Source organism: Cygnus olor, chromosome 5 (assembly GCF_009769625.2).
Source record: "Cygnus olor isolate bCygOlo1 chromosome 5, bCygOlo1.pri.v2, whole genome shotgun sequence".
Taxonomy (NCBI): domain Eukaryota; kingdom Metazoa; phylum Chordata; class Aves; order Anseriformes; family Anatidae; genus Cygnus; species Cygnus olor.
Window position 1 is genome coordinate 9141928 of NC_049173.1, and position 25430 is coordinate 9167357.

Consider the following 25430-nt stretch of genomic DNA (forward strand, 5'->3'; position numbering starts at 1 on the left):
TCCCTTCTGCCCACCCCAGGGCCATCCAAAATAACACGGAGCTCCTCCCACAGCCCTACCTGCAGCCATCTGTACCAGCGTGTGCTCAGTGCAACCCAGCACATCACTTCCATGGGTGTTTTCATTCCTTCCCTCTCCCAGTCCCTACAGTGAACGGGGACTTCATTTGAAAGACTGCAAAAAGCACAGATGGGAAGCCGAGGAGTCGGTATCTCGCTATTTGGGGCCAGTTTCAATATTTTAAGAGCAATTAATGTTTCCACTGAGCCTTTGTGTTAATTTGCATTTTAAATAACATTATCGAGTGACACAGACACCCGCATTTTCAGCTACCGCTCAAAGTGGCCAGATCCTGAGCCAGAGTACAACCTCCGTGACTCCAGACCAGCGACATGAATTCGCTGCCCTGCTCATGCCAGAAACTGCAGCCCCTTCTAACCTGCCAGCACAACCGCCCTGACAGCCACTGCAGCTCTAGTGCCATAATGTTGGATAGAAGAGGGGGAGGAGGTGATAGGAAGGCAGCAAAACCAGATGGCTGTGACAGCAGCAGGCCAGGTAGCAGCTACACACACAGTTTTTTGCCAGGGGGCTCTGCTCCTCACCAGCTGGGATGTATTTTGGGTAGCAAACCTCAACCTGGGCCGGCAGCATCCAGAGCAGCACATCTGCCTGCGTCCTGAGCCACGCACCCCACTCCGAAGCCACAACCTGTCTGCTACATTTCGGTGTCAGCTGGAAGCTCCTGGAGAATCAGAGGCTCGGGGTTTGTTCGAGTCAGCAGCAAAGCAAGGAACAGCTACGAGAACTAACAAACAGTCATTTTAATGATATGAGACTTCCTCCCATTGATGGCAGCTCGTTACCACCTCTCTCGACTCGGTGCCAGGCTGGCCAGATGGTGCCAATTCATTTAGACATATTTCTTGGCTCATCAGTTCAGGCAGACAGCCTGGAAACCATCCCTTTAGATAACTGAACTGAGGTCAGCACAAGCGTTCAGGCAGATAAACACGGAGCTATGGGTGACAGCGTAGTACAGGGAAGACCACTGACACACACATGTTCTGCTCCTGGCTTTCAGTCTTTGGGGCTCTCGCTCCAAAGAAAAAATGAAGGCTGCTTCAGCACAAAACAAGGGATGTCCATTTGTTTAACAAGTCTGACAAGAACGTGGCCTGCTAAATGAATGCACGGCTATTGATCATCTGAAGGAGAGGCACCCCGAGAGAAAATGAGATGTTTCAGTACAAGGGGTGTATTTAGGGAGAAGTGAATCACACGGAACAACAGCAGGACCAAAAATACAGTACAGGTGATGAAGGGAAAGGGGAAAGCCTGTGTTAATGCTGCTCTCTATCAGCAAGTGGGCAGAACAGCTTTCATGACGAGCAGGCAGCTCTCACGACAGAGGGGTCTCATTTCCTTTGAAGACGGCTCTCCTCCAGGCTGCCTGGCTGGGACAGGACCGAGGGCTGCGCTTTGCCTGAGTCCTTGCAGAGCTTCAAACAGTCACGAGAGAGAGACGGACAGCAACAGCACATTTCTTTGCTGACAGAAGCACATGCAGCTTTGAAGCTATCTGCAGCAAGTCATAACAACAGCATGAGAAATCCGGCTTGCTCGAAGTCATGCCATTTTTGATTCATTATTAATAACCTAAGTGTCCATCTTCAGAAGATGTAGAGTAGGCTGCTTATGGCAGGGGGGGGAGGAAAAAAAGAAAAGGATAATCTAGCTTTCAAACATTCTAAACTAATTTCTGATGTCTGCTTTTTTCCTCCCCTCCAAAACGCAGAATTCAAACCTAGCAGGAATAAGCACAAAGCAACTCTTCAGCTCTTCACCACAGAGTTTATTTTGTGTGCAAGCGAACCTAAACCCTGGTCTTTTGTACCTGCTGTGAGCACGCACAAATCCTGGAGGCTTTCAAATCAGGCTGATAATCACAAATTTATTTGTACCAATTACGCAGCGAAACCTTTAACATGCTGCAGGTACCACCAAACCAGCACAGATGAAAAGCAGATACACCATCGCCGCTCTCCTAAATTAAAGGCTAGAGCAGGGCTGTGCGTCTAAGTAGCTATTACCATGATCTCATGGGGAAAGCAGCCAAGGACCATGGAAACCACCCCACAACTCGGCACAACTCCCGCTGCCTCCCTCCACGCTGCCTGCTGACCTCAGCACCGGACACGACTTGTAAGTCGGCTGCTCTGCTCACAGCACTCTGCAATTACACCAGCACCAACCCAGCAAGAAAGCCTGTTTCGAGGATCCCGGGAGAGACTCAAGTCCTGCTCCTGCAGTCGGTGATGCCAGTTTCAGCTGCAAGCTGCGGGCAGCCTCCCCGCGTGGAAACTCAGGCCTGCAGCACTTATTCAGAGGTTAGTCATCAGCTTCAGCATTATCTAGTGCCATCAGCCTGTGAGGGCTTTAAAAAAAAATAACAACAAATTCAGATCAGCCTGAGGATTAATGATGTGTTGAGAAGACCACAAAGTAGCTTATCTCATCCAGTACCTCAACTCAGGTAGCAACAGATGGGGAGCGTGACAGCATTAAAATCTGCTCCGCTTAAGGCTGTACCTGGCCTCCCCATGACTTAAGGCTTTACACATGAGAGCTGATGGCTATTTGTAGCATTAACTAGCTGAACCGTGGGCACTTTTCTTATTCATACCAATATCTAACCCACAGGTCTTACCAAGCTCCTTGCCTTAAAACACGTTTCCCAAAGACTGATGGTTTGCTGCTTACAGGCAACACAAACCGAAACGCTGCCCCTTCGCCAGCACGAAGAATAAAGGGCTGAGCTGTTTTCAATTCCCTCGGCTGGATCTCTTTATCCTCAACCCCTCACCTCCTCCCATTTCTAAGCAGCTCTAATTGTTCGCATTGTTTTGTTAAACCTCTTCCCTGAAAGCTTGCATTGCCTCTGCCTCTCTTCCAGCCAGGCCCTGGGAAGCGATCCTTCTAAAGGCTTTTTGTCGCCCCAGACCTTGCTTTAATTAGTCAATGCAAATTCCTAAATACCTACGGGCTTAGCAAAACAGCTCTTTTCCCCAAAGCCCCTTTTTGCTGCCACTAAGCAAGCCCACTCCCCGTAAGAACACCACATTCTTCTTTCCGCTGATCATTGAAATTGCTGCCACCCCTCCAAGCACCAGAGAAAAAAAAACACACAACTGTGCATGTGTGCAGCTGCAGACAAGGTGAATTAGTCACATCACAGAGGAGAAGGGAACCCACTGATCATTCTGCTCACGTGACGGAGATGCTCTCTGGGGAGCGAGGCGCTGATTTAACGCTCAGCCTCCTTCCACAGGCTCCAGTCCAACCGAGCAAAATGCTTCCAACGAACCATCCTGAACTCCTCCATCTTCCAGTGGCTTAGCAGCGCACCACCGACTTCTCACATGGGTCCATCAGCCCCGCTGCATGTAACATGCACCACCGCTGGCCCCCAGCAAGTACTGTCAGCTTTTATTTTTGTTCTTTTTTAACCTTCCAGCTATGGTCTATGCTCACTAACAGTGACAGAGACGTAACGCAGGTCTGCGAACCGCATGCTGAGAGAAGGGGCACCTTGCTCAAGCGCCTCCTGACTTGGAAGATTTTCCAAATGTCAACCGCTATGCTGTGTAGGTTAAAACCAGGAAGGTGGCAAGAATAAAAATGAGAATATTCACACAGCCAGGCAGGGAAACACAAACTGGTTCCACGTGGGCCTCGCAGACCAGTTACTGGCAACACCTCCCAAGAGCGCAACAGCCCTCGCAGCACGGCTGAGAGCTCTCCCCAGTGAGGTTCACCTCTTTTCACCCTCCATGGTATCACAGCTAATCCCCAACTTCATCCCTTTAACTCCACGCTTGTGAGGTAAAGTCCTAAATGCCCCATCCACGGGGGGAGGGTGACCCACAAAAGCACTAAATCCACACGAAGAAGGGTTTTGCAGCCCGGAGAAAAGCAGTCAGGCACACATACCGCTTCCATGCACAAGTGGAGGCAACAAGAACAGAGGCAAAAATATGGGAGAGAAATACTACTTTGTTTTAGTGTGCTATGCCAGCTTAGAGGGATTTTCACAAAGACAATACAGAGGAGATTAAGGTCAGCCTACCCATTCCAATTAGGTATCAGAAAACCTTAATGGATTTACCCAAAGTTGCACGCATTTCTAGAAACCTGCTGTGTCTACATCTCAGTCACCTCTCCCAAGATGCGGTCTCACTCCTACTTGCCCATCATCTTCCCTCCACTCACCTTTCTCCTGCCTCCAACAGGCCACTTTGCAGATGGGCTGCCTCTGCTACACCTAAAGCTTCCCATCGCTCTGCCATCCTGGCGAGCAAGACTACCACTGGCAGTCATTAGTCATCAGGATGCTTCATATCATATTTCTTCCTCTTTTTGTGTATCATCAAGCTCTTGAAGGCCACCAACTGATGTCTGAACAGAGCAGGGAAAATATATGCCAGGGTAGTATGTACAGGAGGTAGGAAGCTCAGATAAGACTGCTGGGGAGGTCCTGGCCCACCACGGCGAGGAACAGGCAGGTATGAAAAGGAGGCTCTAAAGGAAGGTAGCAGTGGGTAGAGAAACAGGCAACAAAAGGAATTTTTCAAATGGAAAAGTTCTGAAGCCAGGTAACAATGAACCTGAAGCAAACGCCTCCCAGTTCAGCAGTCAGTTTCAGTCCCACATCATGGGGTATTAGGAAATGCAGTAATTTAAGACCATACATGGCTTTTTGGAACAAATCCCTTGCTACCGCTTCGCCCGGCTGCCAGTACTACGCCACAGCAGCCATGCATCTTCCACTGTGAGTCACGATCTCTGTTCAAACACCAGCTCATGATTAGGAACATAAAAATAGACCAGACAGGTGCCAAAGAACTTACCAAACCTGCTCAGCCCACAGGTTCACTAGCACTTGCCCAGTGACGAGGCATGCATGAACCACCACGCCAATTTTTTTTTTTTTCCTGGGAGGCTGAATCTCTGAAAACTGAGAATCTGAAATACCCAGAGGTTTAGAAAGATGACCCGCTCCTTGTACATAACCCACACTGCACTTCATTCTGACCCAGTGCAGGGATTAAGCAGCGCTTCGACTCTGCTGGATCTCGAACAACTGGTTTCTGAGCAAGTACCTGTAATTGGTTTCCTCTCTCCTTTCTCCAGCTTCGCTTGCTGGGACTCGGTGTAGACACCATGCTCCATGGGCTGCTCCGCCCTCTTCATTGCCGTGCCTTTGAAATTCATCTGGAGCTGGCTGGTGTACTTCTCGTGCTGCAGGGACATGAGGACAGTTGCAGTGTGCCCGTGAGACCTGCGTGGCAGCCCACGGCAGATAACCAACCACCCTTCCCCGCAAATGGATCTTGCAAAGGCAAATACTGTGGCTACGTTCTGTGACAGAAAGAAAACACACCTAAGTAGAGGCTAGAGAGCAGCAGAAATGCCACTTGAGAGGCTTTCAAATACCTCATTTGGAAGACAGTAAGTGACAATTACAGCCCATGAGAAGGTCACTGTGACACAGCTCTGCAAAACAGCTGATTAGCAAACCCTTTACAGAGTAAACTGAGAACAATCAGAACTTATGCCATTTTCCGTTCAGGATTCAAATCCTGAAATCCCCTTTGTTGTTAAAGTAACATTATAAATTCTTTCTGGGCCCTCATCTGCATTATCTCAATCTTTCAGAAAAGGCAATTAAAATATATTTTAATTATTTCTTTCCAAACCCTCTCATCAGCCAGGAAAGTGATGAGCATGCCTTAGAACAGACTCCATTATTAACTTGGGGCCTAGTACATGAACTCATTAAAAGTGGGTTTATTACAAGTAAATTAATAAAAGGGTGTACCCATTCGGATTACCCCTGAGTAAATTCAATGAATCATTTACCCAATCCTGGCTGTTACACTTCTGATCCTATCCAAGCCCTAGAACTGGAACCAAGGCTAAGGCGGCAGCATCTGCTGGCCAACAGGTGATGGATGCTTGCAACTGATAACCTGGTTCCTCACCCGAAGAAGGGCACAGTTCCTGCCTAGAAGGGGTTGTTCTTCTGCCTTAGATTAGCAGATGCTTGAATATTTTATACCCAGTACTGACCTCTTTGTTTAAAAAACACCTTACTCGTAAGAGGACCTCTTGGTAAGGAAAACGGGGAGCTTGAAGGCAAAGATGAGGTGATAGGAATAAATGAAGCGAATGTCAGCCTGACGGAGGAAACGTGATGGATCTGGCCTAAAGTCACCACACACAGAGAAAGGCAACCATGCTCCACTTCTGAAAGGGAACAAATTCTCCTCTGCTTCATCCAGAAGTTAATGTGCTGACTGTTCTTTAATACAGTACAGCTTTAGTAACCTTTTTTTGTTGGCAGTCATAAAATCATAAATAACTTGATCTACAAGTTAGCGGAGGGATAAGAAAGATCAGAGCAGAGATAACTGAGAAACGTCTCTCTCCTCAAAGGAAGGTTTTGTTAAGTCTCAATCCAAGGACAGCATAACATTGTGGATCATTTCACTGCCATCAAGAGTATTTTAGCACTTCAGGCTGCTTGATCACTACTAGCGCACTGAAAAAAAAAAAACTGCACCTGCACCCCCTTACCTTTAATGCTTCTTCTGGGACTTTGTGTTGAATTTGCTCCAGGACATACATGTTCGAATGTACAGAACTCGTTAAGGAAACAGCAGAGGAATCAGATGCAGAAAGAAATCTAGCACTTAGTCACTACTAAAAGAAAACAAGATCATAAAAACAGTGACACTTAAAATGCACGGGGCGCTAAAAGCCACCCTCGCTGTGTACCACCCCCATCTTTGCCATACGTATTTTTCAACAGAGGGTAAACCATGTCTGATAGCAGGACCTGTGCCAACTGAAGAGTGGCACACAACAGAAAAGGGGCAGGAGAAGCTCTGGAGAGCACCAGCAGCTTGGTGCAGGATGAGGGAGCAACCAGAACCCCAACTCAACTCGCACCCTGCTCACTCCTCTCAGCTCCTGCCTGACCGCTCTCTGTTCACAGCATCCCGGCCAGGACAGAGCAGGCTCCACAGTCAGGATGAGGCAAGGCTTTTCAGCCACTGCAGTTTCCTGGATGAAAAGTAAATCAGGTCATGAGCTGCTGTGACCTCTTAGGAAGGGGAGGCATTCAGTATGTTTGAGCCTAGGCAATAATCCCCAGCAATGCTGCGGAAAAAAAAAAAAAAAAAAAAACAAAGGAAGCATCTGGCAATACCATCATGAGCAACCCAATCAGGACAGCAGAGAGCAAAAGGGAGGAAAAAGGAAAGATGGAAAATGTTAAACTAAAAATAAACTAAGAGATACTGGCATAGCAGGGAAACTCCACGCAGTCTGTAAGTGAAGCTGTAAATGGAAAAGAGACAAACGCTCTTATGCAATAGAGCGCAGCTGACTCAGAGGCCACAGGAGATGCTGCCATCCACACGGTGGGCACAAAGCACTGCTAAAAAGGGTGGCACCAAAGCAGCAAAGGAGAGGAAGAGATTTTAACTGCTACAGCAATCCTGCCAAAGTAAAGAGCCACGTCTAAAAGCTACATTCTCAGAAGTTTTCCTGTTGAGGGCAATAAATTCTACAATTCATAAATGCAATCATTCACTTCACATGAATATCCATGTAAGGGCTGCAGGACTAAGCACTTAACTCAGCTGCTTAATGCTCAGAATTACTTTCTATAAAAAGTTTAAACCTGTATCATGGCCACTAAAATCTACCCAAGCTCTCACCACTGGCTTATGCCTTTGCTTGACTGGAATTACAGCAAAATGATGAGTTTCCCCACACATCCAGAGACCAGAAGACACGTGACCAGTTACATCAAAAGAACATTTGCAAAGCTGCAAAGTCAAGAAAAGCTAGAACCGAGGCTGCCTTTAGCATGCTTCACCAGGTGTGTGCTGAGATGCCACCTGCCATGACAAGACCCTACATGATTATGTATTGGGCAGCACTCAGCGAGGGGCAACTCAGGACGTTTCCCCATTTATGCCTGAACCTTCATGAGCTGCACCCTTTTCAAATTGTACTCTAAAGGCAAATAATCTGTCTCCTCTGAGGTGTATTTTTATGTTGTGTTTTGTCCAAAAAGATTTAACAACTACCTCACTTTAAAAAAAAAAGTACCACCATGAAGCAAGGATTTGTTATCTATAAATATCATATATATCATGGGAACAATGAAGAGCACAAGAACGTGGCCTTGGGGTCAAGGACACACAAGAGTTTTCCAGCCAACCTTTTTTCCCCGCTTCTATTCTCAGGAATGTCTGGGTTGTTTTAATGTAAACTTCTCACAAATAAAACAAGAAACCTGGAGAAGATATTTGTGACCATTCAGCCTGAGCAGGTAAAGTTTAGTAGTTCGAAGCAATTGAAAGAGAGTGCTGTTCTGAAAAAAGGATTTGATGGTGTTAAGAAAAGGCAGCAGTAGGAGCTTCTACTTACCTCTGTTGATCTACAGCAGCCAGCCAAAGAGCCACATCAGGATGAGAAGGAAAGGGATGAAGCTAAAGGCATTTTAGCAAACCCTAGCGGGATTTGCCTCTGTAAATCAAGCAGTAACAGCAGCCTGGCCTCCCCAGATAGAGGTGAAATTTTCTGTTGCTAAAGAGTGCTTTACTCTTGCATTTCGCGGCAGAAACAATTTGCAGGAGCAAGCTTCAATCGATATAGAATCAAGGGTCTGACCACAAGTCCCCAGAGCTAAGCGTGCCAAAGACCTGCAAATTGTCTGCAAGCAAGCAGATGGTCAAAATGAATGACAAAAACACTCACATTAAATGACTTGAATAAAAAAAAGTTAGTTTTTACAAAAGCACACGAAACACGTTTGCTCCCAGGCTGGTACCAGCTACAACTGCCACCCAGAGATCCCAAATAAGAAAAAACCCACAACCCTTCCCTTAGACAGGCTGATGTAGCACCTCTGCGGTCATCACTGCCAGCGCAGGGCCTGATTCGAAGTCCAATGAAGGCATCTTGATTAATCTGTTCTGAATCAGGTCCATGGTGGAGAAACAAAAGCTGATGAGCTATCCAATGACTCCAGGAGGCAAAACAAACACCCTTAGTCATTAGCCACAACTGGGACTGTTAACTCTCCGTGCAGCAAACAGCACAAAACCCAAAGCCTGCATCTTCAGACAGGAAAGGATATCGTAGCCGAAGCGAATGACATCGTTCAGTTTTAGGGTGATGTACTTCTGGTCAGGAATCCTCACGTCATTGACGAATGTCTACAGGGAAGAAGCACAGGAGTGGGTTTTGACAGAGGGTATATTGAGGTAAGGCATCTCTTTGGGATGGGGCTCCTGGAGCACACCCAGGCCCGCCTGGTAGCGGTACCACACACACGGGGGTGCACCAGCTCACAGCAGCCCGGCCTGTCAGCCAAGCCCCCTGTAAACCACCAAAAGCAGCTCCCGTCGGCTGGTTCGAGCACCCCAATTACGCTTCAAGGCGAGGTGCTCTGAAGGGACCTCTGGGGAGATCTACCTTTCCACCAGCTGCAAGTGAAATTTTAGTCCCCGACCTGCAGAGGTGAACGAGGTGCCTGAAGTCAGGCAGCCTGACGTGAGGCAGCGAGGGAGGCAGTAAAGCTGCGGCAATTCCTGCTCCAGTTACGGAGCTGGGAATCAGCTCTCCGCTGGGTGTCAAACAAGACTCACACCAGCCCTAGGCAGGGTAATTTAACAAGCTAAGCCTATCACAAAGGGAAGTGGAAGTGAAAACACACAGGAAAACAAGCATTTTTTGTGGAATCACCACAGCATCTGAGGTCCCGTTGTCCAAGACACCATTATCAGCACAACAGGCCTCTCACTCAAGAGATTCACATGCTCGTTTTTTCCCTATGCTCCAGACAGTTAATTGAGGCCCAAAGAAACTAAATTATCCTTATAAAGGTATAAAAAATGCACTTCACAGCTGTGAACAAATGCCTCACGTGTCTCAGATGCCTGCACTCTGAGGGACCCTGTAAGGAACAATTCCTGCAGAACACTGGAGGAACAAATCAGGCTTTCAGGGACACCTTTCACAAAGAAGCCCGTGTGCTATCGGATTTACCTGGGCTGTCGCAGGCACCAGGAGTGACCTGATCTTACAAGGAAGGATTCGCCCAGCCTTACAGACCTGGAAGTCACTGCTGGGTCTCTGCAGCCTCCATACAATTCCAGCTTCCAAAATTTTTCCATTTTAAAGAATCAAAATTGTGCTACAAAATGAACTGACACACTTTCACCACTGAGGCACAGTTTTCTCCTTTTGTTTTCTCATCTGGGCCAAGTCAAACACCCATGGTAAAACCAAGAGTTGACCAGAGGGGAAAAAATAAATGCTACAAACAGGAAGCTAGAAGCTCAGCAGACAACAGCCCCCAGCTGCCTGGCAGTTTACAGAAGAGCTGGAGAAGAGGCCTTTAATTTCAGAATAAAAGCAGCGAAGCTGGTTAAAAAACATGCAATTTCTATTTGCATGAAAATTTTTAATATTTAAAATTCCACAACAGTCAGATCTGGAACAACAACAAAAAAATTATTTGTTGAAATTTCTGCAAAACAGAAGTTTGCACGAAAATCCATTTTGATGTTGTTACCTGTTTGTCTGTGGTCGCTTAAAGTAAAATAACCCATGGAAACTGCTTGTTACAGATAGAAATGCTATCTTCAAAATCAAAAGACACTTAAAGACCGCAGAATTATACTAAAACAATACAAAACATTTTGGAAATAATATGAATTAAATTACACAGTCATATAATGCATTGTTGATAAAGACATGAAATAAATACAAAATAAAAAGAAATGCTGAAAAAGGAATTTAAATCAAGGTCCCCAAGAGGAATTTATTTAGTTTTCACCTAAATTTCCAACTAAGGATCTATTTACTTCACACAAAATAAATTCAGTTTGGCCACAACCACCTCTCCCACAGAAGTCTGTTTGTCCAGCTGTAGAAGACAGGCACTGCTGTAACTGCTTCTAATCCACCACCCCTCTGAGCGCAAGCCTATTACTAAAATGCTATAAATTCAGTAGCCTATGAAGAAAGAAGAGAAGTAGTGATACAAGCCTTCCCTTTCTGCGAGTAGAATTTTCAGCTGCAATTTACATCACAGGTTTTGAATCAGGGATCCCACCAGAGCCCAGACCAGTTACCAGAAATCCTGACATTTCAGCAGGGCTCTCTGCTTTCTGTTAGCAGGCTGAGGAGGATTAACACTCATTCTAGTTGTTTTCAGATGCCAGAAGAGGCAGAAAGTTTGTTGCCTTCTTCAGCATGTGTTTTTGTACAAGTTTCTGGGTTCGTCCAGTGTTTTTGTGGTTGCAATGATGGAGGGCTGCCATTTCTAAACCCAAAACAACGATGGCAGTAAAGTTCTGTGAACACACAAACACTGTGAACACAATTATGTGAATCTAGCTTAGGCCTGTTTCAGAAGAGCAATACTTCCACCGGTATGTAGAAGCAACTCAAAAGAGGCATGCTATGATATTAGAATAGTTTTAACTACCATGGTGTACTTAACAACCACAGAATTCAGGTGGACAAAGCCTCACCAGAATGCCCAACGCTACTGCCTGCTTCAGGAGCACAGCAAGGGTTAAGACTCAGGTAGCCTCAGCTCCCTGTTCTGGGCTCACATTATCCCTCAGTCTTAACACAAATCAAGGTAGGTGGAATAGCAATTTTTATTATCAGAAAGAGGTGGTTTAAAATAGTTTCTCCCCAAAGAAATTAAAAGGCTCATCATCCCATAAATCACTTCACACACCGACAACTGAATTGCTAAAAGGTCACCCTGCTCGTACTGAACAGCTGCTCCAGAATCTTCACCAGTTTAATGTTAACACCCCCAAAACAAGACTGAATTTATTTCCTGCCCTTTTCTAAGGAGCACCATGGTTTTGTGAGCCTTGGAGAGCTCTGCAAGGGCACCGAGAATAACAGGGGAAAAAAATAATACAATATTTACTAAAGCTTTCCTCTTCTAAGATATTGCATGACCTCTGTCTCAGGCCGTGCAAATAATTTTGTACATAACTTAATTCATGCAAACGGCTGCAGTGAGACCCCCAGAAGGGTCTAGCAGTAAAATATATGCACAAGTACTTGCAGACTCAGCACGCCACGTGTTCACCTCCGTCAGCAGGGCAGTTTGCTACTTACGCCGTTTAAGCTCCCGAGATCCTTCACCCAGTGCTCATCTTTCTCCTTGTCGTAGTTGATCACAGCGTGCTGCTTATCGACACTGCGGGACTGGCAACGAAAGCACAATGAGCGTGAGAGCAGCCAGGCAGAAGAGACGCTGTTAATCAAAGCAGCATTTAGACATGAAACTAACTTGATATGAGGCAGGGGGAGAAAGGGGAAAAAGCAGGAAAGATTAAATATTATTGCTACTATAAATAACCAAAGAACACAGAGTAAACACTTCCATGGTTGATGTAAACAGTTCACTGAAGAAAATACACTATTTACATGAAAAAAAAAGTCACGGAAAGCTGTCAAGACTATGCCAGCACTTCAGTAAATTATATAAATGCACATTGAAACCCAAACCAGTCAAATAGAAAGCCTGGGGGCATCATCTCAGCCCGTGTGAACTGGAAGAGCTCCATTTTCACCGGCTGAAGCTGGTGGCCTCATCACCAGGGACTTTCTATTTGGGAGAATTGCTTCCTATCTTTCAAAGGGAGAAAAATATATACTTCTCTTAAGTTACAAACCAAACTTGTTCATGATGCATACTGTTCCCACGACCGTGTGCTGGAGTTGGTTTAAACCCTAATGTTTAAACCAACTCCAGGGAGTTTAAACTCCAGGGAGGTTAGTTAACTTGGGATGAGAAAGCGACTAGAAAAAAATGAAAATTAAAGCTAACTTTGAGGACACTGATCTGGACTGATATGGTCCCAACGCACACTTACCAAACACATCTTATCTTCGAAACAGAGTATGACACTTCAGGAGAAATGCTGTCAGACCGTTTTGAGGCACAAACGTTAAAACCTCTGAGTAGTTTTGAAACACAGCATAAGCGTCACAGCTATGAAGACACCAGACTGCCTGCATCTTGGCTTGAAGCAGTCACTGGCACTACTCACTCAATCCATCAGCGCGTGCATGTATTGCTGACACCTCCCTGGTACCTCAGCCCAGGGAAGGGTAGGGCATGCTACCAACGCAGGGAGACAAGCCAGGCTAAGCCTGCGCATCCTTCTCGTCCTGGGCATCAACCAAGAAGTTCTCAGTGAAAAATAAGTCCTTCCCTTTCCCCAGGTACAAACACGCAGGTTTCCACAACACCGCTCTCAGTGAGCCAGGACATACTTCCTCGCAGGCATGCAGGGGCAAAGACTGTTTCAGGGGAATTCCTTGATGAAAACAGAAGTTTTTCCTGACAACCCATTAAGCATTAGCAGGAATTTCTTCTTCCCATGGCAATGTGAAGCAGATTGGTAATACCGCAACTGCTGATAAACATCAGGTCCCAGAAGGCTGGGCTCCTAGAAGGGCTCCCTGCACCTTACCTACAAAACAGAGGGGGAAGACCATCCCTGCCCACAGCATGGGCAGAAATCCCCCCTTTCACCAGTGACGCCCGTTTATAACCACGTTACATCCTGCAGGACTCAGACAACTGCTGCCTGCACTGCACGGATGCAGACACAAGGTATTGCCATGTCCTTCAGCTACCCAAAATCCTGGACACCGCTGTTCCCAGTGGGATGGGAGGGAGCACTGAATAGTTGCAGCAGTGCCTGCTTTAGCTTTTTAAGGCACGTCACAGAAACTCACTTAAAGATTAACTGAATTTAAAGGCATAACAATCCCTTTAGTCCACTTCCAAGGTCAGAAAGTCTTCTACCCCAAAAAGAGAGTTCACCCAAACTAAAATTGCTGTAGATTTTACCTTGCACCAAGCCACAGGGCATTCAAAAAGAGGCTTACATCAGGGAACCAGCTGTCTCCTAAAAAATCAGTTTGCCCTACATCTGACCCTGATGCAAGTTACCACAGCCTTTGGACTCTTGTATTTTACAACAGCGGACTACAGACACCCTGGGGTCCCAAGCCAGACAAGGGTCATCCCACAGGGACAGAGATATATTCTAGCACCGTAATATTCCCCTATATAAAAGCAGAGGTCACCAAAGGAACCGATTTATGTCAAAATTTCCCATCTTTCAAGCAAGTTTCCGCTGTATTCAAGACTGTCCTTTGCAAAAGCAGGTAAAATGATACGCTGTATTTGTGCCGTGGTCCTGAAACTTCCTAGCATCGCTTTAAAGAGCATGTTAGGAACATGGCAAACTGTTACACAGATCACGCTTCCGTGAAATCTCATCTTTTTTTGAAGAGGAGATGAATTTTCACAGTTTTATTTATGTTAAAACAGCAAACATCACAAGCACTGGCAGCAGGAGTTCCTAAGGGCCCGTCTCCAAGGAAACTCAAATTAAAATAACTAAAATTGCACCTTGTTTATTTTGATGCAGACTTGCCGAAGGTCACTCTGGAGAACCAAGGCGTGGTTTATTTCAACACCAGTCACATCTACACGAAGCTGCTCTTTCCTGCAGCGACAGCAGCCACCCGGAGGCTGGTGGTGCTTTTGTTCCCGGAGAGGAGCAGGATGCCTGAACCCCACTTCCAAACAGAGCCTGAGCAGCCACCAGGGCAGCAACAGACGAGGGCACGAGAACAGACCTGGTGAAGTCACTTCAGTCAGGCAAGCCAGAGGTTGCCAATGAATGAACCCTTAAATCACGGAAAGCAAGTTAGGAAACCTGAGTCTGTGCACGTTATAGACCCGTCCATGGGTGCAGACCTGCCAGAGATCTGTAACTCCACTGGGAGGATTTTAGGCGTCTATAAATTGAAAAGCTGCAATGAAGCTGACTGAATCCCAAGAAGAAAAGGACTCCTTCGTTCAAAAGCACTTTTGCACCAGACAGTGAGCCTTGCTCGTGCTCAGTCACAGCCTCCGCATCAAAAGGCAACGCTGATCCACATGTTTGGACAGAAGATGCTGGTCCAAGTCGGGGAAAAAAAAACACAAAATGAATGTGTGATAACAATAAAGTGTTTATATATTAAAAAAAAATAACACAGCTGAAGTGCCTATACACAAATGTCAAACGCAGAAAATAACCAGCACACCCTAGCAGTGACTCCATTTCACCAGAAAAGCACTTGTAGCAGGGACAGCAGCACTCCTCGGCTACGGCAAGACTCACTTCGGTTCTGCTCGGACCCAAACAACAGCGTTCTCGCCGCGTCCCAATACTAGACTTGTTATCAAAGGAAAACAGTTCTCAGGAAAACACAGCGTGTGCTCGTCTGATTAACAACATTTATGCTTCTCTGAGGGGAGAACACGGACACTGATTTGTTACTACACTAAACTCACCCAGGGCTTGCATTTCCAGACATTCAAATCACTTCCTAATATAAGGCTGTCCCGCTTCTCCCTCACGCTACCTCCGGTGCATCATGTTTTAAATACCTAGTAGACGAAACGCACACGCCGCACGTATCTGAAGACGGAGGTATTTTACAGTTACACTTTCCTCCAAGATGACATTGAACAGGAGGCACCTCCAAACCCTAGGTAAGAACGGCACCTCCTGGTCTGCCAGCCCCAAACCCGTACCAACATCCTGCATCAGCCCCCAGGGAGACGTGCAGGCAGGCAGCCTGCTTCCGATTCTCACAACTGCACGCATCAGGTCAGCCAAAGCTCCTCCTTAGCACTGCAACAGCAAAAGCAGCTTTAGAAGCGTGCAGGAGTCTCCAACGAAGTAAATATCACATCAACTATGTGCGCTGCAAAGAGAACATCATCTACAGCCTTGCGTTTGGGGAAGGGCCTGATACATACAGCAGGATACTCAGGATGAATCCAAGAGCTGCAGAGAGATAGCAAGCAAAATCCACAGGGAAACAAGACCTGCTTAGGAAGACAGGATGAAAAAATACAGCAAGACAGCCTGCGTTTCCCCACAGGGTCGGGGAGCAGATGCAGCTCAGCTGTCTACGTAGATACAGATGCTGTTTTCTTTCCCCCAGCAGAATTACCATGGGCAAAAACCTACTGCTCGGGGTTGAGATTTGGACCTCAGCCCCGCCAGCGCTGTGAGGCATCATGGTACTGGAGATAAAATAAACAAACAAGAGCAGTTTCCCTGTTCCTAGCTGCAGTCTGTTGTGCACGTCTGGCAGAAGATAGCTGCAGCATTCTGGTGGCAGCACGCAATAAACACTTGCTTGAATATTTTCCACGTTGAACAGGTTACATTTCTGCCAGTAATGTGCTCTGCACAAGTGTCCCAGTAAGGAAATACAAACCTCTCCCCGTGCCCCACTTTGGGAGGAAGGCACGCAGAGCCAACTTAAACAACAAAATATCCTCAGCCACTGGCCTCAAGCGTGGTTTTAGCTCCTCAAAAGTAAAACCCCGGACAATATTTAATGACAGCTATAGCCACTGGGTCTCCCTCTTTCACCACGACACATTTCATAATAGTTCTGCACCTTGGCCACTTCAGTGCTTTTCCAGAACATCGGCGATTTGTGAATGCTCCGTCCTGCCTCAGGCCGGTTGCAACGAGACGTCCCCGCAGACCGACTGCTTCCAGGGGCACGTGCTGGTTTCTGCACGATTCTGCACAAGCACACCGACGTCTCTTCGACATGTGCAGCCACCTCGACGCTGGAGCTGACCTCACGTTGCAGTTTCCGAGCTGCAGATTCCTGCTGTCAGCTGTGCTGCAGCTAAGATCACGGATCTGCTTAGCGGATCCGTGGCAGGACCTGAGTATTCACGCAAAAATAAGGCACTGAACAAAAGAAAGAAATCCCCCGGGAAAATGAAACGATAATCCCCACAGCTTGGCAAAGGGATTTGGAGGCTGGCATAGTCCTCATAACAATTTAACCCATTGTTTTAGGCTAGAATGGGTTTTTGCTTGCTCGTTCCTCTCTCCAGCAGTGGAAGACAGGCTCAAACGACCCAAGGGCAGGTTCTCCCCAGAGGCAGGGACCAGGCAGCCCGCAGACGGGCTGGCTTCCCCTTTATTTTCTGTCGCTGCACAGGGAAAATGTGTGAGCATCGCCTCTGGTGGGAGAGCAGCCTGCACGTTCACAGCACAGCTGAGCTGCGTGCTGCTGCCTGGATCAAGGCCTTGGAGTACAGGTCAGCTCCCGACATGGACAGCGTCCCCTTCTTCCTGCCCACCCCCAGGAGGGACAAACCCTCCCTCCAGCTCCTCGCCAGCACCACACAGCCCTCACAGCCCCTGCCTGCAGTGCCAAAGCCTCCTCTCCCCGCGCTGCCTCTGGCGCTGACCTCCCCCCCCAGGTCTGCCAGTCCTGCCGTGCCCGCAGCCTCCCACACCACGCTTCCTCAGCCAGCCGCAGCCCTCCCGTCAGCTTCACGTTAGGAGAAGACAACGGGAGAGGCAAAGAGCCAAGCAAACACCACCAGGGCTGGAAATACGGGATGTGCGTCCCTCCCACAGCTGCTGCCCAAGCACCTGGAAGCACTGCCTGCCCGAAAGCCGAGCCTTCCCAAGGCTAGATCCTTTCCCTCCTGCCTGCAAGACACCTCCTTCCCTTGTGACACCTAATGAATGAACAGCTCGGGATCGCTGCACTTTCTAACGCCCAGGGACTGACTTAGGTGCTGGTTTACACCCTCCAGATAACTGCGGCAGAACTGCACGAGCAGGGCACAGCCCTGCCCTGACTGCAGCTTTCCCACTCCACGCGTGTCTCCACAGAGAGGGAGGCTGGAGGCAGCAGCCCCCATCACTTTGACGGGGAGCTCCCAGTGCAGAAAATACCTCGGTGATGGAGGGATGCTGCTTCTGCACAGCAGCAAATTGACCTGGAAGCATCAGGGAAAACATCTACCGAGCTCGTGCCACCTTCTTCCTCCCGGCACAGGCAAACTACGCCACATCTATTCCCACCTGTTTATGTAAACACTTACCAAACTACACTGGAGAGACATCGTGTTATTAGCTACAGCCCAGGGAAGGCTTATGCCAGGTCAACAAAACCTTAATTTGACCACCAGTCACATACACACGGAGCTCACAACGCACCGCATCGTTTGCAGGGTGCACCACGCGCCCTGAACAGGGAACAGGTCTCGTGTGGTAGGAAATCTCTGGGAATGACACCGTGGCAGGTTGCATCTTCACGCCTGCGTACACAGGGGCAGAGCAGGATCACACGGGCGGTCTTCGCGCTGCTATGCCGTAACTGCGCCGCAGCTATAAACACTTGACTTAGCAGCCATAGGAATGTTCTTTCAATGCCTGGGATGCTTATAATTGCCTAGCTTTTTACCAAAACAAGCTAAAAAAGAGGAAAACGTCTATCCAAGCAGCATCAAGTGACCATTTATCCAATGTGCCAGCAAAACGGACTTGTGGTAGGGGCTCGTGAGCCGAGCATACTTGAACTGGCTAATTGATACCATAAGCAGCATGCGACGTCCCATATGGACCAGTGACAGATGCTTGGCTAGTAGCTTTCACAGCTATTTGCTGACACCAGAATGAAAACAAGTCTCGAGTCCACTCCGGGCCTAAGGGAGATGCTGTTCAGCAGTCGTGTACACTGAGCCGCTTCTGCCCTGCTTTCACCACTCCTCAGAGCCCTGCTGCCTCCCTGCTCCTTGCTCCTCCTCTCACCCTGCACACACACGGCCACCTCCTCGCTGCACCTCCCTGCTGAGCCCGGCCTTAACCTGCTGGCCAGGTGTCAGAGAGGAGAAATCCGCCGATCAAACGCGGAGAGCTGGCCTTCGGCTCCCTGAAACATAAACTGTAGGAGGTTGAGCAAGTACCCCAGCAGCTTTCCTCGACAGCTGCTTTGACCACTGTGAGTCAGGGCGCCGGGCTAGATGCACCTTGATTTAATCTAGCACAGCTGCTCCTGCTTCTGAACTCCAGTCCTGTGCATCCCCGCACCTAGCTCCTGCTTGCCCAACCCGTGACAGCTCTGTCCTCCAATCCATCCCCTCACCAGCATCACTCCCAGACGTGATGTTACCAAAACCAACAGCCTCCCATCAGTCCCCGCTGACTGCACGCAAACTTCAACGTTGTTCAAAGGCCTGGAACACTGCCAAAGGCATTTAGGTTCTCGATGGGAAGACTAAGCAATCACCTCCGACCTGGGAGCTCCCTCTCGAAAAACGTCACCCCCCCCCCCAGCCCTACAGCCCCAAAACTTCAAAGAACGGGTTAAACATACTTCTGTATAGTTCACATGGAAAAAAACAGCATTTTCCTCAGTCTTGTTCTCCTAGAAGACTGCAGAAGGGAGCTGATCTCTGCCAGAGCACGCTGCCTGAAACAGACACCTGGAACATAAACTCACCTCTCAACCAGTTACAGGGTTCAGCAGAGTTATAAGCAATGGAAAGCAGAGGCTCACAATAGGAAGTGCCAAGCTGTCTTAACTGACAGGCAGAACAAAGGCCACACCTAAGCCAGAGAGCATCAGGCCACCTGCACCTACTCCTGCTGTAACTCACGCTCACACGTACAAACTCACAGTGTAGGACAAGGGCATGCCCAAGCCACTGCCCTACAGGGAGGGAAACACTCAAGGGAGCACTGGTTAAATATTTTGCTCTCTCAAATTTTCCATTAAACATCCCTCTTTTAAACAAAAACAAGGAAATCGTGATGCTGCTTTCGTTTTAGTTAAATATTTACACACAGCACAAATTTCAAAGATGCTCTGTTTAGGGGCAGAGCGGAAGGTTTAAATGGTTAAGTGAAATTTTGGAATTTGCAAAATGTTTATGTAGCCTGAGTAAATACCCATCACATTAAGCGAGTGATCAAAGCTGATAAAAACGGCAATTATGTTTCCCAGGAAAAATGTTGGCGGGGGAAGAAGTTACTCCATTCTACAGTGTCAACACAACAAAAAAAATAAAATCTTACTCCTGGGTGGAAAAAAAAAAAAAAGAGATAAAGAAAAAAGTAAACACGCTCAGAGAACTATTTCCTACCACCATCAAGCTTCATGTAAAAACATGCTAGTGCACATTAGTGAAGGTTTGGGTGTCCACACTCCTGCTGTTGCCTTATCTGAAGGGAGCCAATGAATACAAAGGGAATCAAGTACTGTTATCAGAAACAGGGCAGAATGGAGCCCTTGCTACATTTAACACTGTGCACACACCAAATTACACTGCACGGCATTGCCTCCCAAGCCCTAATGTTCAAACCCAATGTAAATCTCACATTTTCTTGTACTAGGAGCTTTACAATGCTGTTAAAATATTTAAAATATTTCTAATCCTCTTAGTAGGTATAGAGGATTTCAAGGCAGGTTGTTTCCCCACTATCAAATCTACTTAATTTTAAGCTTGAAGACTCTGGTTTTCTTAACCTCTTTGTTAACTAGAAAGCAAATCTAGTACCTGTATGAAGTAAGTAAACACAGGGGAAACTAAGGCTTGATTGTTTGGTGGCAAAGACATTTTTTGCTGTTTAGGGATCTGATACCTTGAGGCAACGCAGCCAAGAAAACGTCTAAAGACGAGATGCTCCTAAAACTGTAAAATGTGAAAGGCAAGACTGCAAGCTCTCCAGGACAAGGACAGCTTATGTCTGTGCTGTATGTTTGCACACTAATACACGAGGTCTCAACAGGGGACCACAAACTGTATCACAATGAAATCACTAAGCAGAAATAATCTTAGAGATGAAAAAAATGACCAGGTCATCCAGTTCTCTCCCCAGACAATGCCAGTCTGTTCCCAATTGTGCACTTGAGAGGATTAAATGCCAGCTTCTTGAAATATACATATACAGAATAACTGTGCAGTGAACACACAGTTTCAGTGTCAACACCGCAGGAATATTACAGGTACAAACACTGCCACGAGAGCTCTGTCCATCTGCTCTGATAACCTCCCTGCTCCTTAAGCTTTCCCCAAGACAAATGATTGTGCCAGTCTGCACAACAATTTTGTGACACGGACAGTCACAGAAGGAAAAAAAAAAAGTCTAATTTTAGATCTCATCCTCCATCTGCTCACACACAACTTTGCTTGGATATCAAGTGTGTGCTTGCAGTCTCCCTTCTGCACTGAGTCTTACTACAGTCATGTCGTTTGGAGCCCAAGTTAGCTCTGGCAAACATCTTTATAAGCAAACGGCTAGGAAAATAATGTGCTGTGCTGTTCAAAATGAGACCATTCATGTGATCTCAGAAAAAGCTTTATTACTGGAGACAATAAACTGAGATATTAATAAAGGGTCACGTGTAATTCAGCCCCTGAACAGAAACAGCTGGATTTTACCGACAACCCAGAGCCTTCAGTCTGAAAAATTAAGGAGGTTTTGAACCATCACCACCTACAAGCCCCCAAATACAACTGCATCCCTCTCAGAGATACTGCTGACTCCTCCAGGAATCCCAATTTCTTTACCCTGTAGAAAAGAGCGTGACAAACGTACAGCGTCACAAGGTTGCCGGTCCGCATGCAACACCGACAAGCCAGCTCAGACTTGCAAAGAAGCATGAAACACTCCATGTGGTACGGAGTGGTTCACAATCCACACTATCCAATTAATCCCTTGAATAACCAGAGAAATAAGCAACGCACTTTAGGGATGACTGATATTTGGGCACTTGTATGTTCAGGTGCACAACTTGAGACTTGGGATTCTCGCAGTGCTGAACCCTGACCATAAAAAAAACCTCAAGTACCTTCAAAACATATTAAGATGCGCTCCCTAAAGCTCAGGCCATTTTAGAAAAATCAAGAACACTGTATACATTTTCTCCCTTTAAGTCAAAAGGGAATACAGCAATCAGGGGTTTGAGCAAACACAGACTTATGGAAAATATTAGGACATTATTAATGTCTCACCATTACATATCTCACCAGTCAGACATGTAGGAACATGAAATAAATGATAGCGTAATTCACAGGAAAACCCAAACAAACAACCTGCTGTTGAACCAGAGCATGCTTCAAGCTCTACCACTTTAGCAAAGCCATTTCATTCACTTCTAGCTAGCCGAGCAGTACGAACACTGCAAGCTCTCCTTTTGTGGACACTAACATTTTATTACAGCTAGCTAACACCTTAACAAACTGTCTTCTAAGTACAGCTTGTACAACAAGAGCTCCCACCCCCCTAAACAGACCTCCTGCTAACATATCTTATAAAATCCCTGCAGTAGCTACAAACACAGCCTGCCTGGAAGAACATTAGCAAAACATTTAGGCGATGGCTGCTACCACACTAGCAGTGAAAACTACAGGGGAGGAAGGCCCCATTGTGCATGCGGCTTCCTAATGTTGACATCAATGGGCACGTGGGCTTTATGGATGATCAAGAGAACCTTCTGCCACATTTCTAAACAGGCAAAAGGGGAGCAGGTAGGTGCAGTCAAACTTTTTTTTTGCATTTAAGTATTCATGCACGTATCTAGCAGAAACACTAATTGAATTCTAAGCGTCTATAAAGTCCTGAGCTAAACCGCTCTTGTCAGCTCTTTGCAAAATTCCAGTTCAATTTGTTTGGAGTGACATCCATTACATTATTCTGTCAAACATCAGACCACAGTCAACACTTCAGAAACGTTGGATTAGGTCCAGCAAAGAGACATGCTGGTATGGAAGGCACTAACGCAAGCTGCAAGTTTGCCCAAGTAACACAATTACTTTGGAAATAAGAGGACACCAAAAGTCAAGTGACAAGAGTCACCCCACCAAAAGAGCCAGCATTACTCTGCTAAAGATCAGTGTTTCCTACCATGACAAAAATAAACAAACACATACACAAACCAACCAACCACACAAAAATGAATAAATGAGGGATACAAGCACTGACAATATAATCACGCTTAGAGTAAAGGGAAAAATAGGTAAACAAAATGCTGCTACCCTCCAAATCACATGCTACAAAAACAGTAGTTTAAACAGTTGCAGATCAGGACAGAACTGTATGTCTTGGTTTAATACTTCTAGCAGCATCAAGATAGGTAATCTGTTCGATTTGATTAATCTCCCACCAGCACAGCTCCTACCCATCTGATGACATAGCTGTTTGCAGGAAACCTCACTTGCACTTTCCTGAACATATTAAGTCTTTGTGGGAACCGCAGACTTGACATAAAAGAGGAAGTTTGTTTTAAAAGATGTCATTTGAAGAAAGCATTAGCTATCTCTACAGATCCCCAGCACTGCATTCACATCTACTACATCTTCAGATAAATAGGAAAACAAAAAAGGCACGTTACCTGGAGCATCAGTTCACAGTCATCTCTGCCAACAAATATCATCTCCCGAGGGAGCCGATGGCGAATGCCAGTGCTGCTCACCAAGAACCACGAAGTCACGCTCATTTTGGCGCTTGGCACTTAATCTCTACACATCCTAAACATGAAAAAAAAAAAAAAAAAATTAAGGGGCACATAGTGAGCTATTAATGATGTACGTAAGTATTGCAGTGCGGAGCTGCAGTTCCCAAATTTTCCCGAGCCATGGGACCCTGTGCTGCTCCTTGCACTGTGTTCACGTTAAATTTTTTGTGGCAACGAGCAGGGGTGAGGCGCGCCCCAGGAGCTGCCACAGGTAGGAGCCACGGCTCTGCAACCCTGGAACTACACCCACAGCAGAGTAAGACTAGGGGGTGGTTAAGAAAAGGAGCATTATCTCAGAAATGAAGCAAGCAGCTGAATCCAATGGCTGAATACGGTTAAAAAAAAAAAAAAAAAAAAGGCAAAAGCGTAGATCTTTTCCAGAACATTTCCGGGCTGCTAGCACAGCTCACGCCTCCCCCATCCTCAGAGCCCCGGAGGAGAGCATCGGGAAGGTGACGGCTGAACCCGTAACCTCCCAGGCGCGGTCACGGCAGACTGCTCAGCCTGCGGATCGCTCAGCCCACCCGCAGGCAGATAAACCCACAACGCCCCCCCCCCCCATGCGCGATCCGGTAAAAACACAGGAATAAAGACACGTAAATAAAGCGCTGCCCTGGACGGGAGGGTCTAGCGGACCCCAGAGGGGGATCCCGGCCCACAAACGCCCTTCCCCCGCAGGAGGCAGAGGCAGAAGCAGCCCGTACCTCGGAGGGCGACGGCCCGCGGCACCTCCCGTCCCTCTGCGGCCACACCTGGCTGCTGGCGCTGCTACGGGCCGGCGGCGCGGGGCGCAGCCCTGCTGGCTCTCCTCCTCCTCCTCCTCCTCCTCTCGCAATCTCGCATTTTCTCCTCCCGTCTCGGCCTGAGGGAAGGAGAAAGGGCAGCGGGCTGCGGGGCCTCTCCCGCACTGCGCTCCGAAGAGGGGCTCCGAGCCCTCCACCCCCGGCGGCACCGGGCTGCGGAGCGGGGGGGAACGCGGCGCGGCCGCCCCCCAACAAAGCACCTGGGCAAAGGCGGCCGGGGCCTCCCGGCACCGGGCTGCGGCCTCGCCCCGCTCCCCGCTCCCTGCCCGGGGTCCCACCGGGGGGCTTTCCCCACGGTCCCCCCTCGGTCCCCGCCGCCGCCGCCGCCCCCCTACCTGCTCGGGCCCCGGCGCGGCGGCAGGCCGGGCGCCTCGCCCCTCCAGCCGGCTCCGCCCGCCCCGCTCCGCCCCCGCGCACGGCAGGTTCCCGACGTCAGGAGGCGGCCCCAAGGCACCCGGCCCTGCTCCATTTTCCCCCAAGCGGCGAGCCTGGGGGTGCCGGGGGGTCCCCGGGGCTACCCCCGCTGCCCCCACCGCCCCCACCCCTCGTGGGTGCCCCCCGCAGCCTCCTCACAAAGCCTCAGGCACACCCAGCCCTTCTTCCCCACAGGCTTTTGGTGTGTTTCAGCGCTTTTGGCCCCCAAATCTTATCCCCCGCTGAGGCCCCAGGCAGCAGGTGTGAGCCCTAGAGCCTGGTGGGTTTACTGGGCGATGGTCTGAGTGTAAAAACAACATACAAGTAATGATCTTGTATGGCGCCCTTCATTTCAGGCTCTCAAAGGGGTTCATGGAACACAAATGGGGCTTCGTGACACCTCCCTGACACAGCAGTGGTTGTCCCCGGCCTTTCCAGGCCGAACACGCGAGTTTGAGGTCATAGGGCAGGAGTCACTACCTCCACAATCACTGGGTTCATATCACCAGCCCTTTCTCCCACATCCTCTGCTGGGTTTAGGTTGAAAAGGTCTTCAGCATGCCTTCCTCAGGTCCTCTTGTAGGACAGGTAACCAGGAAATTACTGAAGAGCACCAAGTGTGAAGCTCAATAACCACTTCTTTTCTCACTGGAACTGGAGGCAGTAACAGCTACACACCAGCTCTCTGACTCCAGCTGGCACAGGCTGCTAAGAAAAAAACATAAAAAAGATGGC

At 47.9% G+C, this 25430-nt stretch overlaps 1 protein-coding gene across 9 annotated transcripts in view; it reads right to left on the minus strand.

Moving 5' to 3' along the window:
* CEP170B (centrosomal protein 170B) overlaps positions 1-24695 on the minus strand; it is a 54788-nt gene extending 30093 nt beyond the window's left edge. For 6 of the 9 annotated variants that reach the window (XM_040557969.1, XM_040557965.1, XM_040557964.1 and 3 more), the window contains exons 1-7: positions 24617-24695; positions 24183-24340; positions 23356-23491; positions 12232-12321; positions 9218-9296; positions 6640-6698; positions 5163-5301 (exon numbers count right to left, since the gene is read on the minus strand). In XM_040557969.1, the coding sequence (XP_040413903.1) occupies positions 5163-5301; positions 6640-6698; positions 9218-9296; positions 12232-12321; positions 23356-23460 (472 nt within the window). In that variant the 5' untranslated portion in view covers positions 23461-23491; positions 24183-24340; positions 24617-24695. The remainder of the gene's footprint in view (positions 1-5162; positions 5302-6639; positions 6699-9217; positions 9297-12231; positions 12322-23355; positions 23492-24182; positions 24341-24616) is intronic. The other 3 variants (XM_040557967.1, XM_040557961.1, XM_040557959.1) reach the window with 2 other exon arrangements.
* Between the last annotated feature and the right edge of the window lie 735 nt (positions 24696-25430).